Source organism: Pipistrellus hanaki (assembly GCF_964339955.1).
Source record: "Pipistrellus hanaki genome assembly, chromosome: 15".
NCBI lineage: Eukaryota > Metazoa > Chordata > Mammalia > Chiroptera > Vespertilionidae > Pipistrellus > Pipistrellus hanaki.
The window spans coordinates 17,890,176-17,916,694 of record NC_140517.1 but is presented as its reverse complement, the minus strand read 5'-3'; the positions used below and the strand labels follow the sequence as shown (position 1 = coordinate 17,916,694).

Sequence of the window (26,519 nt, the reverse complement as noted above, 5' to 3'; positions counted from 1 at the left end):
TGCATAGAAAACCCACAGTATATATAGAATTCAGCGCGATTTGCAGTTTCAGGCATCCACTGAGGGGCTTGAGACGTATGCCCCACAGATGAGGGGGCTGCTGTACTCAGCATCTCCCCCAACAGTCATTCTCTGACCTCTTCCTCATCAAACCTAAACACTCTGGATTCTACAGATTTCAAACCCTCCCTTTATTCAGTTCTTGAATTTTCACTTCTTAACCCATTTTTATTGGTTTTCTACCTAGAACAGCAGTTCTCAACCATGGGCGATTTTGACTCCGGGGGACATTTGGCAATGCTTGGTTGTCACACCTAGGAGTGGGGGACAAGCTACTATAATAGTATCTAGTGGGTCAAGGCCAGACATGCTACTAAGGATCCCATAACGCACAGGACAGCCCAACACCACAAAGATCAATGTCAATAGTGCAGATGCTAAGAAACCGAGGTCTGCCCTGACTAGTTTGGTTCAGTGGATAGAGCATAGGCCTGCGGACTACAGGGTCCCGGTTTTGATTCAGGTTAAGGGCATATGCCTGGTTGCGGGCTCAATCCCCAGTAGGGGGCGTGTAGGAGGCAGCCAATCAATAATTCTCTCTCATAATCGATGTTTCTCTCTCTCTCTCTCTCTCCCTATCCCTTCATCTCTGAAAAAAAGAAAAAAGAAAAAAGAAAGAAACCGGGACTAGATCCAATGCTTTAAAACTATTAGAACCAAAGTTACCATGTCTCCTTTTCGCTGAAGCGGGCACATTGCCATCGGCCCTTAGGTTGTCCGTTAGAAGTATTTGACCATTTGAACATGGCCTTCTGGAAGCCTTGCACATCCTTGGAATATGTGATTGTTACACCACCCCCTGGCCTCTTGCTATGCTTTTGGCTGCTGTTGCTTGTTTCTTACCCTTATCATTCTTTTCATCAGTTGTCCCAAGCTCAAGTCCTGAGGCCAGGCAGGATTCGTGAGGAAATGAAACAGTCTTGATGCATGTGGGAGGGCACAGAGGGGTCGGTGGTGTGCAGGGCGGTGTCCCCATTAGAGGAGGGGCCCTCCAGTTTCTTGTCACCTCCAGATTCTCAGGAATGAGATACAGGGTCACCAGCCTCTCTGAGTTTCCCAGACAAGCCTTACACCCGGACAGTCTGTGAAGTCTTTCCATGTTTAATGCGGGCGACTGAGCCAGCATTTTCGTAAGAAGCTCGGGGTGGACAAAGCAAAGCACATCTCTGTGTTACCAGAGTGTAACCACCTCTGCCTTAATGATCAGAATTTCCTGGAGATCTTTCTTTCTTTTTTTTTCTTTTTTTAATATATTTTATTGATTTTTTTTACAGAGAGGAAGGGAGAGGGATAGAGAGCTAGAAACATCGATGAGAAAGAAACATTAATCAGTTGCCTCCTGCACACACCCCCTAGCCCCGGGGATGTGCCCGCAACCAAGGTACATGCTCTTGACTGGCATTGAACCTGGCACCCTTCAGTCCGTAGGCCGACGCTCTATCCACTGAGCCAAACCAGTTTCAGCAGGATCTTTCTTAATAAACCTCATTTTCTTCTCAGGCTCTGTATAGTGGCAGGTTTACCCAGTTCATTGGAATAGATTAATATCAATATGCTAATGACTCTAAATTCTACAAGGTCTGTGTATCTAGTCAATATGGATCTATTATGCTTGTTAACAGGATGGAGTTCATTATGCTTTTTTTTTTTAATTTAAAGTGTATTGATTTTAGAGAGAGAGAGGAAGACAGAGGGAGAGAGAGATAGAAACATAAATGTGAGACACAGCATTGATCAGCTGCTCCTGCTTCCCCTCTACCTGGGATCGAGCCTGCTACCTGGCGTGTGCGCTTGGATGGGAATCAAACCAGCAACCTCCAAGTTTAACTTAGTGGCAGTATCATAGTAATGAAATTTATCCAAGGTGTGATTATTGCTAATTGAAAACTTTTCCCAATACCCCGCCATGAGGACTTGAAATATAGTCAGCATTGGCAATATTTGACGGTCTCTATGGAGACTGAAAAAAAAAAACACACAACAAAAAACAAAAAAAGCAACCTCCTGGTGCAGGGGACCACGCCCAAGCAGCTGAGCCACACCAGCCAGGGATAATTATGCATTTGCAGTGTAACATCTGCTGGGTGATGGTGATGAAACCAATTGCAGAGAAGAAAAACTTAACGTGATGTATTAACATAATAGCCACAGCCATTGGGAAGTCTGACATCCTCTTATATTTGTACTTAGGAAAATTGGAAAAACAGGATCCTGCCCCCTTTTTTTCCTATAAATTTCACTCATAAAGGAATAAAAAAATGTGCCAAGTTCCTCTTTTTCTATATGGTTGGTTTTTTTTTCTTTCCCACATCTAAACCAGCTTCTGAAACTAATTTTTATTCTCTGCTGTCCTTGTGGTAATAATAGCATCAGATCTGGAATCATGAGTGTCTCGAAAAGAGACGCAGATTGGCCCATGTTTAGTGGACAGAACTGGGGTATTGTTTAACGCGAGCTCTCTGAAAATAATAATGGTTGTGGAATCCACCTGGTTTGTGATTTGGGTTTACAAAATAAACCAATCCCCGATTCTCATAAGTTTTCCTGGAGCCTAAATTTCCCCTGTGTGCCGGAATTTAGAGCTCACTCTTTGCAGGTTTTCTCCTGACCAATCGTCTTACCTTCAACATTTGTTTTTCCATTAAGGTTTTTACCTTTGAATATTTCCTGCGGTTTTGGGCTAAAATGATTTTTCAGCCTTGTGGTTCTGATAACAACTTCCTTCAGAAATTACACTAATCATGTGAAACTGGTACATAACCCATATGGTGTCTGGAAATAGTTATTTTTAAATGACTTTATGCTGAAATGTAGTCATATTTTTGTAAAAAAAAAAAAAAAAAAAAAAAAAGAAAAGGCTGTGATCTGTTTTTAATTTGCAGCAGTTTGAAGCCATATTGATTTTTTTTTTTTTTTTCCTGCTGATATTTCAAATTTCCCTTTATGGCGAACGCAGTAAGTCGATTAACCTCTTGACTTCCCTTGCAGTCAAGTGGCAATAGCTTTATTTACCCAATTGGGATGTCTAGAGATTAAAAATTCTTTGGTTTAATGCACAGCTTGGCAGAGGGTGGTGTGGGGGCGTTACAGACACATGGCTGTGTCTAGAGCTCCAGCCTGGTAGCCAAATGGTTAGCGAACACCCCAGCCTTCCCATTTTCCCGCACCAGCTGGGTGGCCCTGGGCAAGTTGCTTCATTTCTGCTGAGTCTCGGTTTCCTCATCTACGAAATGTTAATAGTGTTTTTCCTACCCGAGAACTCCATGAGATGAAGCATCTTGGCACCCCGCCCGGCTCACAGTGGGAAGTGCTTCGTAAGCATTGGAAAGTACTGCTCCTAACACTGGTCCTCATAGTAACGGCGGCGGCAGTAGTAAGAGTAGTAGCCATCCATCACATTTCTCTAGAGTGGGTCTTAAAGGCTTTTTTTTTTTTTTTTTTTTTTTTTCAATTTAGGTTTCTCCAGAGTCCTGTTTTCTATTGTCCATTCCATCTTTTTTATTAACATTTTTTCACATCTTTTTCGATGTCAGGGCCTTTGGTTAGGTACAAGAGATGGAATGATTGTTTTTTAAAAGGTATGTTCCTGCCCTTGTGGGATTTATAGGTTATAATCTTGTGGGAGCAGATCTGTCCATTAAGGAATCATGGAAACATGCAATTACAGCTTCGGTAAGTGCTTCCATAGAAAGGTGCACGGAGCGAGGAAGGCATGCGTGGTGGAGGGGGTGCGGAGGAGGCCACCCTGAGGAAAGCTGTCATTAAGCTGAGACATGATGGGAAGAGGAAACGTCATGAACCTGCTGGTAGAGGGAATGGCTCATTCCTTAGGAGGAGGAAGTCTGGCAGGGCTGGAGAATCCAGTGAGGCCACCATGGTGGGGCCATGCTGGGTGGCTGCTTGGTGTGGCTGCAGTGGTGGGCAGGGTCAGACCCCAGGGACCTAGTGCGCTCTCAGAGCACTTAGGCCTCCTCCCTACCAAGCACTCTCCCTCCCCACCTCCTTCCTCCATCTCAACACACATTTACCAACTGATCATCAGTTGGAAAGAAGATATAGGGATGGTTTCTAGTTTCTCCTGAGGTCTCCTTTGGTGCTGTGGCTTAGTGTCTCTTTCCTCAGACCTGCTTGGGCCTGTAATAAGATAGTGGTGAAGCTAAGCTGATAAGGGAAGACGATTCATATTCTTCCTGTGCCTATGATTTTCTATATGTTGAGAGCCCAGATATGGAGGGAACGGGGGTTGTAACTTAGGTGAAGATATCTTGTTACCTTGTCACTTTGCTGCACACCCAAGTGTGAGGAGAGCTGCAGTGGTTCACCTGTGGAGCTTATAAAGGCAGTTGCTACAGGACCATCCCAGACTTGATGAGTCACTTTCTATCATGGTGTATGGCCTGTGGAGTGATAATCAGCTCAGGCTCCCCAGAGGTCCCAAGGCATGCTATTTCAGATCCTCAGCTCTGCCAAGGCGGTGTCCACACTTCTGTGTGTTTGGACCCAAACACCAGAGATCTCTATTATATTAGTAACTAGAGGTCCAGTGCACAAAATTCATGCACCCAGCGGGAGGGCAGGGGGTCACTCAGCCTGGCCTGCATCTTCTTGCAGTCCAGGAGCCCTTGGGGGATGTCTGACTGCCAGCTTAGGCCCACTTCCCACGGACATCCTTACCGCTGCTGCAGAGGCAGGAGAGACAACCATCACCACCTCTGCGCTCGCCAGCCATGAGCCCGGCTTCTGGCTGAGCGATGCTCCTACCAAGGGACAGCTCTTGTGTTGAGCACCTGCCCCCTGGTGGTCAGTGCATATCATAGCAACCAGTCATTTGCCATTCAGTCAATTTGCATATTAGCCTTTTATTATATAATATTCCTCAAAGACAAATATGCCTTTGCAGATTGGTTTTTAATGCAAAAAGAATATAAAATAAATTTGCATTTATTTATTAAACGTGTGTGTATGCCTGTACATATATGCATGGGTATGTGTGCCTTTTTTTTTTTTTTGTCACCTATTGGTGACAAAATATCCTATTTTGTATTTTATGAAATGATGTTGCTAAAAAGAGTGAAGTTTGGGGAATAAATGGGGAAATCCATGTAAATATCAATCAACTAGGTTTTTATTGACAGGTCCAAGAATTTCAAAAGCCTTAAGAACTCCCTGCTTTTTATATTAAATGTTTTCTTGAAAAATTTCTTATAAGTTACATTTTGAGTGGGAATCTTTTGTTAGCAGTACAATTTTTATTTCTTTCAAATTGAGGTACAGTTAACACATAGCATTGTATTAGTTTCAGATACAGCATAATGATTAAATGACTGCGAAACGATCAACATAATAAGCCTGATTGACATCGACCACCATGCATAGTTAAAAAGTTTTTTTTTCTTGTGATGAGGACTTTTTAAAGATTTACCCTCTTAGCAGCTTTCAAATATGCAATACCGATCTGTTCACTGTATCTCTGAGTTGGCTTTTTGTTTTTTTCTTTTGCTTTTTAGATTTCACTTACTAGTATAAGTGAGATTATACAATATTTGTCTTCTCTGTCTGACTTAGTTCACTTAACACAATGCCCTCATGGTCCATCCATGTTTTTGCAAATGGCAAGATTACCTTCTTTTTATGGCTAAATTATATTCTGTGTATGTGTGCCACATCTATTTATTTACTCATCCATTGATGGATACTTAAGTTGTTTCCATATCTTGGCTAATGTAATACTTTTCAAAGTAGTATTTTCATTTTCTTAGACTAAATACCCAGAAGTGATATTTATGCTGGATCATGTGATAGTTCTGTTTTTAATTTTTTGAGGGACATTCCTACTATTTCCCATAATGGTTGCACCCATTTACATTCCCACCAATAGTCCACATTCTTGCCAATATTTGTTATTTCTTACCATTTGTTAAAAGAGAAAGCTATTTTATTCTTATTCCTAAGGTAAATCAGATGCACTTAATCTCTGATAGATCTTTTTTGTTCTCCTTTCTATTTATTAGGATATTGCAAAATTCCTTTTGACACACATTTCTAATGCCTACATCATATTTGCTTTCTTCCAAAACTTTCTTCTCAAAAATAACACTGATAACTAATATTTTTCTATGTGCGAGTATTGAACAAATATCTAATCCTCTCATCAGCCGCCCACATAAAGCTTTTGTCTTTTCATTTTTAAAATGAGACTACTGAATTTCAGAGAAGTTAACAACCTGAAATTTATGATCAGTGTTTAAAACTAGGCTTAACTAACTTCTTGCCTATTCTGCGACTCTGGGGCTGTCTCCACACACAACACAATGAATAGTTTATTAACAAACACCTAAGTACAGGAACCTAGTTATGAACTTATGTTCAAAAATCTCTTGGCAGCGAGATCAGTACCTCTCCACCCCCACTCCACCCAAATGGCTGCTAAGGTTGTATGTTAATGTACAGTGATATCAAGTTTAATGGTTTCTGGGGGGCAAATTTTTATAACAAAGTTGATGGTCTCGAAAAAAACAAAAAAAAACAAAATTATCATTAATCATGTGGAGCTCTGTTAACGTGAGTCAGATATCTCAGCAGCAACAATCCCATTGGGCTCCATGCAGGGTTCATAGCCAGGACATTTGTCAGTGTCAGAGGATGCTGGAAGGAAGAATGGACCTGGAGTGAGAGTCACATTAGAGGCCACTGGACCATAACGGGCCCCGCCCATTGGAGGTGTTTTTTTCAGGCTGGATTTTATGGCAGCTCGGGGGTTGAGGAAACTGTCCACTGGGCTGTGCATGATGTCAGTGCAAACTGCCGAGCCCCTGCTGGCTCAGACCTGCCTGGCTCCCTGTTTGGGGTGGACTGCACACCCCCAGGCAGCCTTGCATTAAGTCCATGGTGCAGTAGAGACTGTGCCAAGTTAGCAACTGACTTGGGAGGGCTGCACGTTGGGCAGAGCTTGGCCACTCCATGACCTCCCATAAGTCACGCCATCCTCTGAACAACTATTTTTATTTCCATGGTGACCAGATGGTCACTGGGACCCTTTTAGTTTTTTTTTATATACTTTTAAATTACAGTTGACATACAACATTACATTAGTTTCAGGTGTACAACATAGGGATCACACATTCATAACCTTACAAAGTGATCAGTCCCATAAGTCTAGTGTCCATCTGTCACCAAAGGTAGTTATTACAGTATCACTGACTGTATTCTCTCTGCTATACTTTATATCCCCGAGACTGTTGTTATAATTGGCAATTATACTCCTTAACCCATTCAACTTTTTCACCTCTCCTTCAAATCATCTCACATCTGCAAACCATTTATTTATTCCTATTCATTTGCTCTCTATATCTATGAGTTTGTTTCTGTTTCATTTATTCATTTATTTCAGTTCTTAAGTTCTACATAAAAGTGAAATCATATTGTCTTTCTCTTTCTCTATCAGACTTATTACACTTACCATAATATTCTCTAGGTCTATCCATGTTGTCACCAGTGACAAGATTTCATTCTTTGTCATGGCTGTGTACTATTCCATTGTATATACCACATGTGTCAAACACAAGGCCCGCGGGCCAAATCCAGCCCACCAGGCCTTGCAATGTGGCCCACACCGCATTGTCATCACTGCACTCCGCTGTCAGTTTATGACATTGTCAGTTTATGACTGTTCAGTAAACCATTCGGCCCGCGATTTAGGCTGGATTTTAGATTTTGGTCCCTTCTCTGATTGAGTTCGACACCCCTAGTATACGTACCACATCATCATTATTCAAATGTCTTTCAGTGGACTCTTAGATTGCTTCCATATCTCAGCAATTATAAATAATGTCACAATGAACATAGGGATGCATATATCTTTTCAAATAAATGTTTTTGATTTCTTTGAATAAATGCCCATAGTTACTGAGCATTCAAGGACCTTCCATATTGTTTTCCATAGTCCCACCAAGAGTACATGAGGGTCTTTTTTTTTCCCCTCTAAATTCTCACTAACACTCATTGTTTGTTGATTTGTTGATGATAGCCATTCTGACAGGTGTGAATTAATATTTTATTATGGTTTTAATTTGCATTTCTATAATGATTGATGATGTTGAACATCTTTTTATATGTATATTGGCTAACACCTGTGGTCTTGATACAGCATCTAGAAGTGTTCAAGAAACCTGGAGAAGGGGCTGTGTATAATTAAGAGTTCAGAGATGAAACATAATTTTGAAAGGCATTTGCCGGGGGGGAGGGGGGAGCAGAGGAACTTGGCTGAAGAAACTAAGTTCTCCTTGTCTCAGAGCCCCTTGCTTTTTGTTAACACAGTTTGTCCTAAGGCAAGATGGAGATACACATATCAAAGGGTAGGGTTTGGTACAGCAGCTGCTCAGGTGTTTAGCCAACAGGAGGCAATAACATGTAGATTAAGATGCCCTGAACTGTCTGGCAATAAGCAATCAATTTATGATGACTAAGTATCCTCTATGAGGGAGGGACTGTTTTTCTGTGACTGAAGTTTCTGTGAGCACAGGTGGTCAATGGAACCATTTTCTTAGTTAATAGCAGTATGAGTTACAATTTCTCAAAGTCGAGGCACCTTCGTCCAAATCACCAAGCCACCTTCTCCCATGATAGGGGTGGATCCCCTTTGTAAGGCTGCTGGGAAACTTAGAAAGGGACCTCTCCGTTGATCTGAAGTAAACTCCTGGGTCCCCTTGCCTTCCACCTGCATGAGGAAAATAACACCTTTTCTTTCTGTTCAACTTGAAATCAAATATAGTTGTTGTCATTTTCGATATTGTTTTTAAGATATTATCATTCCCGTTATTTTTCCCCCCTTTTGTTGAGTTTATTGGGATGACCCTGGTTAATAAAACTGTGCAGGTTTCAAGTGTGCAATTCCACAATGCATCATTTGTACCCTCTATTGTGTGTTCACCCCCCCAACTCAAGCCTCCATCACCATTTACCCCCCCCTATACCTTCCTTTTCCCTCTAAACCCAGCAGACTATAGGTTGTTCATAGGGACTTTGCAGGTATTAAAAGGGATATCAATAGAACCTTACTGTTCACTCATTCTCCTTCCTCCTCCCCCTGGCTATGGGTACTTTATCAGGAACACCCTCATAATTACCGTAATTACTTGTTATTGACATTAGGAGGCTCCAACTTGTTTGCAGCAAGCCTCTTTTACTTTTATCTAAGACTGAGGAATCATGAAGGGTTGGCTTCTAATCCTGCCTCCCTACGCTTCCAAATGCATGTATGCCATGACATTGAATTTATGCATGTAAGTAGATTGAAATTCCTATCTTTAGAAGTAGCTTGACATCTTTTAATTTAAAAATAAAAACAAAATGTAAATGTGTGGGACCACGGACAACTTACTGAAGTTGATGGGAGGATGGGAGCTTGGTGCAGCCAATATAATTTTCTGCTCTGTCCAACGCGGTAGCCACTAGCAACATGCACTTGGAATGTGGCTAGTGTCGCTAAAAAACTGCACTTTTAATTTTGCTTAAATTGTATTAATTTAAGCATAAATAGCCACATGTGGGTAGTCCTAACTGCATTGGACAATATAGCGTTGTGGGCTGAAGGAGTTGTCTATAGGAAGTCAGCAGAGTGGGTGACAAAAATGATATCAAAGGGCTCTTTTCATCATTGATTTGTCCAGTTGTCTACCAAAGAGATCTGAGTACTTTCCTTAACTACTCAAACCCAATAATTAAACCCTTGTAAGTCTACAGTCTTCTTTTTCCTAATTCGTGTGCTTTATTCCATTTTTACTGCCATTGCCTAATCTCCATTGCCGTTTTCTCCTGCAGAAACCAAGGCAGTAGACTCGGAGGGATTGCTTAGTCCCGATACTTGTCTTCCTTTCAATGAATTCCTCCTCCATTGCAGCCGCATTAGCTGCTCAGGGTTAAGTCCCTGATGACGCTCCCATTTTCCTCAGGATGAAGCTCAGAGTCCTGAGCTTTAACTAACATAATGGCTTTTTGGCTTTGTATGTTGTAAAGCTCTGACTATTTGGACATCAGATTAATGTACGTTTTATTAATGATATTTCTATTTGGAATTACATGTGGGTACACATTATCTTTTTAGTATTTAGGCCTTTTAAAAGTCTGTCCCTTTCTGCTCTCAAAAGCATGTGCATGCCAGTGCACATAACCATTCTACGCTTGACAAATCAAACAGCTGCAGGCACCAGCTCTCTTTCTCTCTCACCTCTGCTCCCTCACCTGGATGCCCCGCCCCCACCCCCAGCTCACCTGGCTGACACCAGCCTTATTAAAGACTAAGCTTAAATATTCCCTCTTCTAAGAAGCCCTTCTAAGAATTTGCTAGGTGCCCCTTCTTCGATGTCCCCAGCTCCTTGTGGGTATGGGAGAGGGGAGGGCAAACAGAGGCTGTCTTTCTTGTGATGTCTGCTTAGCTAATGGTCCCCCTGGTCAGAATCTTGCCACCCTGGGATGCAGGGGCCAGAACCATTTTATTCCTGACCCCCAGGGCCTGGGTCAGTGCCTGGTCCATTATAAAGATTCAATATTCGTGGATGAGTCAAACTGACAGTTATGTGTTACCGAGTGGGGAGTTTTCCAAAACCCCTGCCCCAAAGAAACAAACTAAAACCAAACTCTTCATCTAGGCTTTCATTTTATATACATTTTGTGGAATTGATAATGCAGAGCTTGGGATACTCTTACTTTTATTAAATCACATCCCTGGTTCTCCACCTGATGACTTCTTTACTTAGTTGACCGCGGCCAGCTGCATTAGTGGCTGCTGTCTTGTCACAAAAGCATCAGACACTACTCTTTTGTTGTTGTTGTTAATCCTCACCTGAGGATATTTTCCCATTAATTTTTAGAGAGAGTGGAAGGAGGGGAGGAGGGAGAGAGAGAGAAACATCGATGTGAGAGAGACACAGGTTGCCTCCTGCATGTGCCCCGACCAGGGCTGGGGATGGAGCCTGCAATCAAGGTATGTGCCCTTGACCAGAACTAAACCTAGGATCCTTCAGTCCGAGGGCCCAGGCTCTATCCACTGAACCAAATCAGCCAGGGCGAGACACTGCTCTTGGTGCTTGGAACTTAGGAACAAAACATCAGGACAAGAACACAGCAAGGTGTGTTCTCTCTGCCACCCCACATTCTACTGGGACAAGATACATAATCCCAGTCAGTCGAGAAACAATACTCACAGGTAGTGAGGCAGCAAATGAAATAGACCAGCCAGGGCTGGCTGTGTGTCGGGCACTGTTCTACATGGTTTATGTCTTCAGTGCTCATCGCAAGCCCACGTCTTTTCATTCATCCTCAAGAAGCAGGCACAAAGGGTCAAGTCACTCAACCAAGGTCACAAGTAGTGGAACCAGAACTTGAACCCAGATATTTGCTTCCAGGCTGTTGTGATGTCAGGAGGGGTGTTTTTAATTAGGTCAGGGAAGACCTTGCTGAGAAGGTGAATCCAGCCTTACAGAGAGCTTGGGGTTTCCAGTGTTCCTCCCTGAGAAAGCCCCAAACAGGTTTGGCAAGTTTCAAGAACAGCAGAAAGGCCTGTCTGCTCAAGATGTATTAAGGGGGGAGGGGAGGGAGAGGGTGGGCACAGTGGTGAGAGATGGAGTCACAGAGCACATCAGAGCAGGCACTGTCTTTCTCACTCCAGCTGCCTAGGTGGGTCCCAGCACCCAAACGCCGGCAGCAGCCCGTAGGTAAATAAATTGCCTGTTGGGTAGCAAAGGGACAGTTTTGCTCACAGGCATGCTTGTTGATGGATACACGTAAGATACTAGCTGTAATCTCAGGACACATGTTATCTTAGCTATGGTTGGGGACACAAACAAAGCTCTCTGGTTTTGGCACAAGCTAAAGAACTTGGCATCCTGCTGCCGATTTCCTCAATGCGATCATGGTAACCCACTGCTGTGTAGCCTGTCATCTCTGATTCAAGGAGAAACATGACAGCAAAAGCAATTCACTTGAAAATCACACTTCATGCTGCAATAGGAGAACGGGCTGTGGGGTAAACTGCAGGCAGTGGATGGAGCGTGAGCACTGAGTTACCATGGAGCTGTCTCCCTGTGTGCGCACGCACTGGCAGGGGCACTAGATTGCTCCCAGCACCTGGCCACCTGTTTTTTGTTTGTTTGTTTTTTAAATATATTGATTTTATTTTATTTTATTTTTTTTTTTTTTACAGAGAGGAAGGGAGAGAGATAGAGAGTTAGAAACATCGATGGGAGAGAAACATCTATCAGCTGCCTCCTGCACACCTCTTACTGGGGATATGCCCACAACCAAGGTACATGCCCTTGACCAGAATCGAACCTGGGACCTCCCAGTCCACAGGCCGACGCTCTATCCACTAAGCCAAACTGGTTAGGGCCTGGCTGCCTGTTTTTATCAGCCATCGGGAAGCCTGCACATACTTGAAGTACAGCGTAGCCTAGGACAGTGTGGCCAGCGCCGTCTGACATTTTGAGTAACTTTGCAAACCGACCCCTAACCCACAGCAGATTAATGTGTAACTATTGACATCAGATGGAAGGGATCCAACATCTGGCAAGAGAGCAGCTTCCAGTCTCCCTGCCACCCTGCGCTCCTTGCTCTTTGCAGGAAGAGAGTTTGCATGACTGTTGGCTAAGCCAAGGAAACTCTGAGAGCCCGAGGGAAAGCGTGGAGTTCACCACACATATTTAATTAATCCCTCTGTTGTATGTTAACGAGTTAACAGCATATGCATTTGCCTGACATCCTATCTTATTTATGTCCTTCTGAAGCCGAATCTGGACGGAGGGTATGACTTTAATTTGATGCAAATGGTCCTTGGCTATTTTTGCCCCCAGGCTCCCCTCCTCCATCCCCACCCGCATCTGTTTGGAGGAGTAACTTGGATGCTGCGGAAGGCAAGTTTGGTTCCCATAACAGAAATGTTTACCCGGTTGCAGGCTTCTGTAGTTTGTTTCTGCATGAAGGCACCAAATATTTGCAAACTCACAGGCTTTACAAGGTAAATAAGCGATGCTTCTGTTGCAACCTTCTGAGAAAGCTGCGTCTCTCTGCCGTCCCATGCAAACAGGGGTCATTTTTTGATCTCTTAGTGAATGCCTGTCACCAAGCAGTGTGCTTTGCCTGATAATACACTAAGTGGCCAGATTATTATGATCTCTGAACGCATAATAATCTGGCCACTCTGTGTGTGTGTGTGTGTGTGTGTGTGTGTGTGTGTGTGTGTGTATTTTTTTACATGTATATATATATATTTTATATATATATATATATATATATATATATATATAAAATTTATACATATATATAATTTTTTTCTTGTATGGGTGGGGTCCGGCCAGCCTGGCCATGGGGAGGGGACATGGGTGGTTGGCTGGCCTGCCTGCTGGTCAAACTCCTGGTCGAGGGGACAATTTGCATATTAGCCTTTTATTATGTAAGATATACACTGAGTGGCCAGATTGTTATGCGTTCAGAGATCATAATAATCTGGCCACTCAGTGTAATCCCAAACAGTGCTAAAAAGTGGACTTCTATGTCGTTCTCATTGTACAGGTGAGGAAACTAAGGCTAAGGGGGGAAGGGAGGGAATGCGAATGGTTCAAGGTTGCAAAGATTTTGAGTGTGGAACCAAAACTTGACTCCAAATCCCCGTTCTTTTTCTCTTTGCTCAATATAGACTCTTCATTCATAACCAGATACTTTTGGGTCAATAACTACATTGACGGAGTTAGCACTAGGTTCGGTGATCTGGCAGGTCAAGGAAGGAAGGATAAAGAAATGTCTCTGACAATAAAACATATTGATATAAGCAATGTATCAACTATAGGGTTGAATTAGGGCAGAAGTCGCAAAGCCAAATGTGGAGGCACCAAACTAGTAATGTCATGAGGGACCATGGAACCAAGGGGAGGGTGGGGAGTGTGATGAACTAAAGCACATGCCATATCTGCTTCTGGTGTGGGGATGGATTTCTTTGAATATCCTGGGAAGAATTCTCTGAGACTCACACGGGAGAGCAAGTGATTTTTATTTGCATGGAATCAAACCCTGGAGTTTCCTAGGTCTCATGGAATATTATTCAGCCATAAAAAAGAGAGAGCCCCGTCATTTGCAAAAACAAGGGTGAACGTTTTGCTGAGTGAAATAAGCCAAACACAGAAGGACAGATACTGCATGATTCTACTTATATGTGGAATCTAAAAAATTTATACTCATTGAATCAGAGTAGAATGGTAATATCAGGGATATAAGTGTGTGTGGGGGGGAGAATAGAGAGATATTGATCAAAGGGTACTACTTTCTATTTTGCATGATGAGTAAGTTCTTGAGATCTACTTGAGGCACGGTGACTATAGTTAATAGTACTGTATTGTATATTTGAAATTTCCTAAGAGAGTAGCTCTTAAATATCCTCCTCAGAATATATGGCAATTACGGGAAGTGATAGATATGCTAATTAGCTTGATTGGGGGAATCATTTCACAACGTGTACATACACCAAAAGATAATACACAGTTTAAGTATATGCAATTTTTATTTGTTAATTATACATCAATAAAGCTGGGGTGGGGAGAGAAACCCTACCAAGGGCCAGGTTGGACCTGCAGGCACCTGTTTGTAGTCTATTCTGGAAGACTTGTTTTCAAACTCTAGAAATTTAGACCGTGAAGGTCTGAGTCGGGTACAGGTGTCTACAACTTGAAGCTTGATATTCAGCCAGCTCGAAGGCGGGCTCCAAGGCCCCTGACTGGGCTCTGATGCCACATTGCACCACCAAGAAATGTGCTTATTGCTATGTGTACCAAGCTCTCACACAGGCTTGCCATCTTGTGCAGAAATTGTGTTTTGCATCACAGTAAATAACCTGCATGTCATCCGAACTCATAAAAAGAAAAGAATGACAGAAGTAGCAGGACCCTTAAATTATCAAGTTCAATGCCTTCGTTAAGTAGGTGAGAAAACAAAACACGAGGCAGAAATGATCTGCTGCTAAGCAGTTGTGAGACTTTGGTCAATTTTCTTTGTTCTTTCTGGATCCCATTTCCTTTCCCTGTAAAACCAGGAGGATGAAGTACATAATTGCTAACATCCCATAATCCTATGGTTATTTTCATTAGTTTTACCTTCAGGCGGGGATTTAGGAGGGGCAGGAGGAGATAAATAATTGAGGAAAATTGGAACCAGCCATTCCCAGTTCCCAACATGGTGTTCATCTCTGGCTCTTCTGCACCACCCGTGGGAGAATGTGGGCAGTCCAGTCAGTCACCCAGCCCCTCAGCACAGACACCGAATCGGTGGATGCCACGTGGTGCACTTCATCACATCTCTAACAGCTGGTTCTTGGCATGGCTTCCAGCTCCAGCTGTCTCTTTAAAAAACGATTGCTGTCAGTTCCAAGGTGGGCAGGGCAAGGTAGGGTGGAGGGCTTGACATAACCCATCAGCACTACAGAAACAAGTATAAACATATGTCTTCCTGATGCTGTGCATCCGCAGGCAGCAGCCGTGGGGATGCAGGAGCACCATTTATTTCAAAGCTGGTTGCTCCAGTATCTTGCAAGTATCACAGACACTGTTCATGCAGCTCCAGCTGAGTCACAGGGCCTGTGTCAGCTGTTCCACCCGCAAAGTCACTGTTTTCAGCAAGTGTATGTTAAACATCAACTACATACATTCCTTCCTGTCCAAACTCAGGGACCAAATAAATTCAGACAGAATTTAAATAAGAGGAGATACCAATAATGTAGTGATTATTGATTATCAGACAGCAAGGAGTTAAGAGTTTTCATAGCTAACTATACTAATCTTATATGAAAATGTTCACCATAATTGATTCGCTACAGAGTTACTTTTTTCTTTTCTTCTGTTATTTTTTCAACTAGAGGCCCAGTGCACAACATTTGTACAATGGGGAAGGGAAGGTCCCTCAACCTGGCCTGCACTCTCCTGTAGTCTAGGACCCCTCGGGGGATGTCTGACTGCTGGCTTAGGCCCGAAAATATACTGAGAAGTGCAATCGCTGGGTCATAAGACAGTTTCCTTTTTTGAGGACCTTCCATGCTGTTTTCCACAGTGGCTGCACAATCTGCATTCCCACCAACACTGTACAAGGATTCCCTTTTCTCCACAACCTCACCAGCACTTGCTGTTGCTTTATTGAGGATAGTCATTCTAGGTGTGAGGTGATATCTCATTGAGTTTTTAATTTGCATTTCTATGATTATGAGTGACATTGAGCATCCTTTCTATTGGGCATCAGTATGTCCTCTTCGGCGAAGTTTGTATTCAGGTCCTATCGATTTTGTAATAGGATTGTTTCTTTTTTTCCTAGTTCTTAGTTATAGGAGCTCTTTATACATTTTGGATATTAACCCCTTATCTAATGTATCATTAGCAAATATCTTCTCCCATTAGGTAGGCTGTCTTTTGGTTTTATTGATGGTTCCCTTCACTGTGTAAAATCTTTTTAGTTTGATGTAGTCCCAATTGTTTTTCTTTTGTTTCCCTTGCCTGATGAGATATTGCAGGGGGAAAAAATATTGCTAAAAGAAATGTTAGAGATTTTACTGCCTATGTTCTTTGCTAGGAGTTGTATGGTTTTGAGTCATACATTGAAGTCTTTAATCTATTTTAAGTTTACTTTTATATATGGGGTAAGATGGTGGTCTAGTTTCTTTTTCTTTTTCTTATTTGCTTGTATGTGTCCAATGTTCCCAACACCATTTATTGTATGTTCTTGCCTTCTTTTTCAAATATTAATTGACCATCTAGGTGTGGGTTTATTTCTGGGCTTCCTATTCTGTTCCATCGATCTACATGACTGTTTTTATGCTAGTACCATGCTGTTTGGATTACTATGGCCTTATAGTATAGTTTGATATCAGTTAGTATGGTACCTCCAACATGTTCTTTTTTCTCAAACTTACTGAGGCTGCTTAGGGTCTTTTGTGGTTCCATGTAAATTTTTGGTTTATTTTTTCTCGTTCTGTAAAATATGCCATTGGTATTTTGACAGGAATTGTATTGGATCTATAGATTGCTTTGGGTAGTATGGACATTTCGTCATGTTCATTCTTCCTATCCATTAGTACAGCATATGCTTCCATTTATTTGCATATGGAGAGTTTAGATTTCCATATTTGAATACCTATGTGTATAATAATTAGGCTCTTTAAAAAAGAAATGTGAGCCGAAACCGGTTTGGCTCAGTGGATAGAGCGTCGGCCTGCAGACTGGAAGGTCCCAGGTTCGATTCCGGTCAGGGGCATGTACATTGGTTGCAGGCACATCCCTGGTGGGGGCGTGCAGGAGGCAGCTGGTCGATGTCTCTCTCTCATTGATGTTTCTAGCTCTCTATCCTTCTCACTTCCTCTCTGTAAAAAATAAATAAAATATATTTTTAAAAAAAGTGAAACAAAGATGGCATAGTAAGAATTGACGAAGTTGACGTTAGCTAATGTGTGTTCATTATATAATTTTCTAGTCTTGTCTAAAATTTTTGGACGTATTTCACAATAATACCACGTACAATAAAAAGTGTCAAATTAGTTTATTCTTCACTGTTACAACCTGAGACCAGCCAGTTTTCTATAACACAGATTGTTCCTATGGCTTCTCCCTTCAAAACCTTCTGCTGTTCCTCGCTATACAAGAGCTTGAATATTGTCCTCAGAGGTGTTCTGCCTTGACTTTGTGCTCCCATAGGATTCTGTCTGTTCCCTCATTCATTCAGGATGATTTGAGTGTCATGCCAATGCCATCTGAGTACACGGGCACACACTATCTCCACTTGGCAGGGATCTGCATTACAATGAGGGAGGCTGAGAGAACCCTTTGGTGTGTGCTGTGTCAAAGTACAGACTAGTAAGGAAGCCTATGCAAGAAGCATGTAAATCAGAATGATGAATCAGGAAAGTGCTTAGTGCATCTGATTAATTGGCTACTTTTGCCTCCCATGGTAGATGTGTCCTTGAGTATTGACATCAATGTCTTGCTTGTTAACTATGTCACCCTCTCGTACCAAGCACGATGCCTTACTTCTAGCTCATTCCACCAATATTTACAGAGCACCTACCAGTGCCAAACATGAGCATATGAAAATGAGCAACATAGGCAAAAGCCCAGGTTTAATGGAGCGAATAGGCACAGTGGACAATAACCAAACAGTTTCGTGATGCACCATCAAAATAATGATAAGGGTTCTACGGAAAAATAAAGCCAACTGACATGGAGAAGGGTATATAGGCTGTGTGTATAGGGTGGTTTGAAGAGGTGGCCTTTGAGCAAATATCTAAACACAGGGATGTATCTAGGAAAAGAACATTCTAGGCCAGCGATTTTCTACCTTTTTAATCTCATGGTACACGTAACTAATTATTAAAATTCTTCAGCATACCAAACCTATATTTTCTTGTCAATCTCACAAAGAAATAATTTCGATTCATTCACACTGGACAGTTAATGTCACTTATTTGACAACGTAAGGGAAAAGAGGTCAGTGCCCTGACTAAATAGTCAGGGATTGCATGTGTTAAACATTCTTGTGGCACTCAGATTGAAAAATCACTGTTCTAGACACAGAAAACAGCAGTCACAAAGGTTCTGGGGCCGGAGGGCGGCTGTCCTGTTGGTGGAACAGCGATGGAGCAGGTGTACCTAGAGTCGAGTCATAAGGGACAGAGGATGGGTCCAGAGGCGGCCAGGCACTGGACTGAGGTGGACCTGGACTGCACTGTTGTTTGAAATCCATATTTCTTGTTCTGGCACTCAGCATGTAATAATACAGTGTGAATAATACACTCTGCGAAGTGATGCTTTAGAAAAATGACTCTGGAGCCCAAGAGGGTAAGCATTGCCCACAGGGAGATGAAAGAGGGGGCCAGTGCTTTCCTCTAAGACCGGCAATACATGACACACTGGAATCAGAACACAGGGAAGGACAGAGTTAGGGGCCCAAGGGATCCACTGCACGTTTAAAATTGTCAACATTGTTAGCCATATGATACTGCCTTTGGTAGGATGTTGTTTGGAGGAAATGGAGCACAAATGTGGATTCTCAAATTGACATGAAAAAAACACAGCCCTGATGGGTGTGAATTTTGACTGTCTCATCCCAGACCTTTAGATGCACAAACCCCTCTTCCCCCCCCCCCCCCCCCCCGCCCTTCCCCAGGTCGTTGATGTGACACGTGACGAAGGAGAACCATTATTAGCAGACACAGCACCAAAGCCTGGAATGATCCCGGGTGCGAGGTGCGTGGGTGGGGGGTGGAGGGGTGGCGGCTGGCTGCATGGTCCCATGTGAAGTTCATGCAAAGTCTGGTTTCTATTAAATCCAGACATGCCAGCTCTCTCAACTTGGTCCCTCACAATTAACCAACAGCCATGATGGCTGTCAGGTGTTTTCCAAATGGAATCCTTCCTTTGAAATGATCCGATCTAAAGCAAAGTCTGGAGCAAAGAAGGCTGGGTGACACAAGACTGTCAAATAGCCCCTTCCTTAGTCTCCCCTCCATGAGGAAGTCCTCGTGACCAAGTTGCCGGTACGGGCCATGCAGCTCTGACATCAGGCCACACGGGTGGTCAGGGCCTAATGAGCTATTGGAGGAGCAGAGGAGTTGGGGTGTCACTTATCACTCTCTCAAAGATGTGTGGAGAAGCTCTGGCACACAGGAGGACATGCCTTGGCTGTGGCCAAGCAGAGTAGCCTGGCCGTGCCCCACAAGTACTTGCAATGCAACAGAAGGGAGAAAACCAGAGCATTGCGGGCTGGACCTGAACTAGCTCAGTAACATACAGGAAGGACACATTCCAGATGAGCCAGCTGTCTCCAGATCCATGGAGAAGCTTTCTCAGTGACACACAGGACACCCTTCCTTTGGGGTGAACACTGCAAGGGGAAGCCGAAGGATGACTCTGATTTTAGCATCCCTGGACCCAAACTTCATTTCTAGACTCTCTCAGCTCTTCTGTTCCATAGGAAGTGGCAGTAAAAGGTCATTAGCACTTAAGCCAGCCAGGAAGTATTTTTGTTCTTATCCTCTCTGTCTTCTTTTCAGCATTTACTGGGGTATAATTGACAAAATTGTAAGATATTGAAAGCTTATAATGTGATGACTTGCCTACCTGTAGATTATGCAAAGATTTTCCCCAGGCGAGTTAATGATCACATTCTTTCACCTCATTTTATGTACCTTTAAAAAACAAAACAAAACAAAACAAAAAAACTTTACGAATACATTCAAGTTCTCTTTTAGTAAATTTTAGTTATGCAATACAGTGTTCCTGGAACTTTTCCTGAATCCTAATGGAATACATGTTTATGGATGAAGAAAGGCTGCATGATACAGAGAGGTTAATAAGAGAGCTTATCAAATAGGACTAATAAGAGAGGCAGGTGCGATTTCTCAGACAGAATGTTGTGCACACACAGCATCTGGTAGAAAACAGTGAGAAAGGTGGGGAGAAAAGGAGAGAGAATCTGTCAGTCATAATTAAACTACTTGGATTCGCTTATAAACGTGAAACCACAGGCTTTGACTGCTTATAAAAACTTTATTTAAGAGCATATGTGGATTTAAGTTTTTAAAAATTAATACTGAAATTTATACAATACACTCTGGTAAACATGCCAACCCCTTTGATGTTAATACATTGTTTAAAAAATAAAAGGAGCTGCTTATAAGCATATGGGCTTCTGAGGAGGGGCACCGGGCAGAATTGGCTCAAGCCTCTCAACCCCATGCTGAGTTGTGAGCCACTGCGTGCTCGTCTCATGAGATTTGGGCTGCTGAAGTCATTAAGTAGTTCTTTCAATAGAAATATCGCTAATTAGCCAAATAAATAAGTTTCATCACTATTGTTATTCATATCGCTTAAGAGCCACTAGAATGGCATGGTCTATACCAGCGCAGACAGTTTGTGGTTACAGTGCTTTGAAGAAGGGACTGAGACTATGCATCTTTGTGTCAGCAGCATAACCCATTGCATATGGCCAAAACCATGTTGGCTGATAATTATTTGGAGCCCAAACTGGTTGGTGTGAGTGAAAGAAAGGGATAGTTTGTTTGGAGCCTACTGAAGTGTTTGAAAAAAGAGCTAGGAAAGAGGAAAAAAGCCCATCATTACTAAGAACTTCTGAAGCAAGATTTTTGGACCCCACACCCCCCACACCCCCCCCCTCCCCTGCCATCACTATCAGTGTGACTCAGAAAGCCATGGAGACTGAGAGTGCATGGAGACGCTACCTGTCTAGCTGAGGTCAGAGGTCACCCAGATAAACAACTTTGCCGGTGATGCAGCCGCTGTGCCGCGGGCAGAGTGCTCAGTGAGCATCTGCAGAACAGCCTCAGAATGACCCGCCAGGTGTTCACTGGGAGGCGGTGGGCCTTGATCTGTCCCATAAGGGAGCTCTAGTCCAGCGGTCGCCAACCTTTCGGACCTCATGGACCACCAGTTGGCGACCACTGCTCTAGTCCATGGTGATGGTGCATCCTGCCATATTCTCCAAAAAGTCCACTTCACTTCTCTCTCCCAGCAGTAACCACCCATTTTTTTTCCCAGCACAAATGGTTTATTTATTTATTTATTTATTTATTTATTTATTGTTTGAAGCATTATAAATAGTAGTACATATGTCTCCTTCCCCCCCCCCTTGACCTCCCCCCAGCCTCCTCTAACAGCCCCCCCAACCCCCCCGCCGCATATGGCTTCACTTGCCCCCCTCCCCCCAGTGTCTTGTATCCATTGGTTATGTTTATATGCATGCATACAAGTCTTTCGGTTGATCTCTTACAGCCCAATCTCCCTTGCCTTCCTGCTATAGTTTGACAGTCTGTTCAATGGTTCTTTATCTCTATAACTATTATTTTCCCCCAATTTCTTTTCTTTGAAAAATCTTGCAGCTGCAGACTAGAAATAAACATAGTATAATAACAAAACACCTTTGAGTCTCCATTTATTTCTTTAAGGCAAATCGGAGAACTGGGGGATGCTGACAGCGTCTGATTAAATGTGGATTGGCTGGGCTCTTCAGGAAAGGGCCGTCCTCACAGCCCATCACAGCTCACTCTCCAATCAGCCTCCCCATCCTTCTCACCCTCTCCGATGTCTTTTCTCATAGAACCCTGCTCCTTTTCTGCCTGCTTTACACAAAGGACTATCTCATAGGCTTTGGTATTGGTGATCTCCATTGAATTACCACTCCCCCCATTTCATCAGAAGCCCTGAGAGGGCACCGATCCCTTCAGCGTTCAGTAACTCAGAATGCTTCATTCACACATTCTACAAGTGCAACAAACAGATCACTCCTTTTGGATGTCCTGGGTTTATATACTTAAACTATACCATGCATTTATTTGGCTACACTCCATATTTGCAAACTAACCCCCTTTACCCCCAAAAGAATGTTTTCTTCTTTAAGAGCCAACACTATAAAATCCTAGTTTTGTTATAAAGAGTTGTTCTAGATGTTCTTGTCACTCTGAACTGTGTGGGCCCAGTTTGTGTGTCCCACTATGCGATGACAATTATTTTAGTTTATTGCTTCCTCATAATGGAAGCTTTCTTTCTGCATGTGAGTTGCCTATCATTCTCCTGAACCAAAGAAAAACAAGAAAGATTCCAAACTGGTTCTTCCAGTTAAAGCACTTATGGGGGTTAAGCCTTTGATATGAGTTTAACCAAGTTAGGAAGTTCCTTAAGGCTGGAGGGCTTTCAAGGATCATTCATTTTTTTTTTTTTTTTTTCAAAAACAGTTGAATCTGTTCACTCTGTCGGAGACTGTAAATGGTGTCTCTTGCAAAGGTGCAGCTTGGAAGAGGTGAGGGTCCTATGCAGGGCCCTGTCCGGCCGAGATTGGCCCACAGGGTAGCTGAGGATTTAAAGAAGGGACCGCTTTAAGCTCTGGCTTTCCACCTGCAGCACGGACAGAGTTCATGGTTCCTGTGAATTTGAACATGGCATTCCCCTGCTCTGGTTTCTCCATCTGGTTTCTCCCCTGCTGGCACCCCTTCCGTACATCCTCTGAACTCTGAGTTTCTTTAACTCGCTTGTCCAACACATATTAGCAGCCAATCGGTATTTACTAGTATGACCAGGGAAGCCAACGCAGCGCCTACCCCTTGTGAGTGCGTACGTTGAATTGTACATCGGAGGTGGCAGGGAGAAGGTGCCTTTTTTTTGTTTCTTTCACTGAAGATAGACAAAAGCAGTGGTCGGCAAACTGTGGCTCCCAAGTCAAGCCGCAGTTTTTCTCTCTGTTGACTAATGAGTTTGCCGACCACTGCCTTAGGGAAAACACTTAAGAAAAAAAACATTTTAATACTGTACTAATGTCTTTAACCTGAAGTCAAAACTTATGGGTAAGGGTATTGCCTTACAGCAGTGGTTGACAAACTCATTCATTAGTCAACAGAGCGGCAAACCGTGGCTCGAGAGCCGCAGTTTGCTGGACCACTGGACTAAAGCAAGTAGTCTGTGGCCTAAGGTCACTGGGAAGTGGGGGAGGGTGGTTCTAAACAGGGTCCTGAGTATCTATGCTGAGACATATGCGGTGAGCCAGGCCAGTTGGAGGAAGAAGATTGCAGTGAAAGGAGTGTGTGCAAACTCCCATATGCGTGTGTAGGGGAGGAAAAATCATTGTTTCTTTATCCCCTATTAACCTAAGATATAAAAAGCCCAAGTGAGAGGCCACGGGTGCTTATTTAATCTCACAGAATTGCAGTCCCTGGGCCAGGTTCAGGCAGAAACCCAAGCTGTGCCCCGATTACAGGGTGAGGACAAGGGGTTTTGTGAGACATGCAAGGGAAACGTTTGCATGAATAAAGGAGAGCTTTCTACTGGTGCTAACAGGTTGAGTCACTCCTTAGCACTGATTACTGATTCTATCTTCAGGGAGCCCACAATCGCAGTGCTTGTGGTCAGGATGTCTGCTTTCCTGTTAGTTTTACAAACAATGATGCCGCAGAAGACAATGTGGCTTCTGCTCAGTGCAGAAGTTATGTTGTACACTTCAAACTTCCCGAAGGCTCAAGGAGCAAGACATGCAGGCAGTCCCTCTGGGCTGACTTCTGGCTCTGTTATGCCAACTTTTCAGACCTTCTAGGTTCTTGGCTGAGATGCGTCTGTCCCTAAACAGACTTAAGGTAGTGGCTTGGGCCAATTCCAGGAGTTATTGAGTATCTCCCATGTAGAGAGGAAGGTATTCATGTCATTAGACATCTGTGTTTTTTTCTCCTGTTAATTTGATTTTTGATTACAATGAGGTACCCAGCCAAGAACCTGGAAGGAAAGCGGGAAAATTAATTCTTCCTTTCCCACAGTGCCAGCATTCGCTTTCCCACTTACTATCTTTGCCTCGGTCTCCTCACCTGTAAAATGGGAGTGATACAAGTTGCAACTGCTGACGGTGCAGGTAAAATGAGAAGCTATGTGCATACATTTAGCACCGTGCCTGCACCACAGGAATGGCCAATAAGCAGTTGCTGAAAATCAACACCGAAGACAGGCATGCCTGGAGTCATTGATGTTTTCTTTGTATTTGGCTTTTCAGTCAGGTCTGATAAGGACACGAAAAAATGAATTCCTCATCTCGCCATTACCTCAGCTACTGGCCCAGGAACACAACTACAGCTCCCCTGCAGGCCACCACCCTCACGTACTGTACAAAAGGACCGCCGAGGAGACGGTCCAGCGTTACCATGGCTACCCAGGCTCCAGCCAGATTTATCCTGGTCAAACCCTCAGTCACACTCCCCACACATACCGGAGTCAAGAAAGAGAGCATCACCATCGAAGGTCGCAAAAGCAGCATTTTTGTGGACGACGCAAGAAATGTATGTAAGGAAACTTTCTCTTGTTCTGTTCTTCTGTGGGCGCTTGACAGGCGTTGTTGAGCGCCATTGGCCGTGCTGACTTTGCAGATAAAGATGGGGTGACACTGAGCACCCCCAGAATTCAGTCTTGGGGAATGGAGCAGACATCACCTTGCTAGGCCAACACTAAGTGATCAGTTCTCAATTTTTCTCAGATAAAGTAGGAAAGATTTCTATATGCCTTTTTGTCATTCTTTTAGCATCTGCTACATTTTAGTCACAGGTTTCACTGTTATCTCTGTGCTCATGAGAAAAGCCCCCAATCTCCCAGTAACTAAAGGAATCAGAAGTAACTCCTCAGGGGTGACTGGTGTTCCTTTTGAAGATTTGAAGGAGACGCTTCCCAGGAAATAGAACATTGGCATCTGAGTGTAATCAGCTGGACCTGTGGGCATGTTTGTTGACCCAGGCACAGCCTTCCTCATTTTCTAGACCAGCAGCGCCAGTAGCAATGTAAGGCCAGCCCCAAATGTAATTTTAAATGTCCTAATAGGCACATTTTTAAAATTTAAAGATGGTTAAATTAATGTTAATAATATAGATTTTTCAATATATTTCGTTTAACCCAATATATACAAAATATCATGTTACTATGTCATCAATGCAACAAATGACATTTTTGAATGTTAAGTTTTGGAAATCTAGTATTTAGCTTGCACCAAGAGCACAGTTTCAACTGAGATGATAAACTCTCATCAGAAATACTCCATCTATATTTAGGTTTCATAACATTTAAGGTTGAAAAAGTAGATTTGCATATGCAAGTTGTTCCACACATGCTTACGCTTTTTAATAACTGAATCAAGCCGTGCTTTTTAAATACAAACTTACATTAAAGTAAACTTGACATGAACTTCCTCCATTGTCACCAACCACATTCCAAAGGCAAGTAGGTGATGGCAGCCAGGTGATGGTCCCACCCCTGGAGAAGGGGGAGCTCCAATGGCTGAGGTCTTGATTGGGAGCTATAAGGAAAGGTCTTGTTTTTACCATTTTAATTGGCTTTTGCCAATTTGGAGTGGAACAGACACATTCTCTTTTAGAGACAGCTCTTTGGCATGGGTCTACAGCAATAATCAGTCATATTGATCATGGTAATGATATTCACAGTGGCAGTGAGATATGAAAACCAAACTCAAGGTCACCCATCAACATGGCCAACCTGAGTTTTTAAATCTGCCTCTAACTGGTTTGTCCTTTAATTTCACTCTGTGGAGAGAGAATGTCATTATTGTCATATACCAGTTGGTAAAGCACTAAAATGATTCCATATTCGTTTCCATAGTGACTGGACTTTCAAATGCGCTTTTCCTTCCCAGCCACCCTTGAACTAAAGGGACCATTCCTGGTCCAACAGGCCTATTCAGGGCTCTGCGCAAAGGCCACGGTCAGCATCCATTCTGTTGAGGTGATGCCCACACTTTCCCTCTTATAAAATATTTATACTGCAAATATCAACCTGACTCTGCTGTTCCCTATGACTATGTCAATATCAGGTGCGAGACCTAATTTGACCACTTGCTTTGTGCTACATTAAAGTTCATGTAGATGAAACAGACTATAATAAGACAAGGGC

The 26,519-nt window shown here is 43.0% G+C and overlaps 1 protein-coding gene across 2 annotated transcripts in view; it reads left to right on the top strand.

Annotated features, from left to right (window-relative positions):
- Positions 1 to 26,519, top strand: part of ADAMTS18 (ADAM metallopeptidase with thrombospondin type 1 motif 18) — a gene marked incomplete at both ends in the record, with an annotated part of 122,521 nt that overhangs the window by 31,983 nt on the left and 64,019 nt on the right. For both annotated transcript variants that reach the window (XM_084905342.1, XM_084905341.1), the window contains one exon: positions 24,622 to 24,904. In XM_084905342.1, coding sequence (XP_084761468.1) covers positions 24,622 to 24,904 — 283 coding nt within the window. The remainder of the gene's footprint in view (positions 1 to 24,621; positions 24,905 to 26,519) is intronic.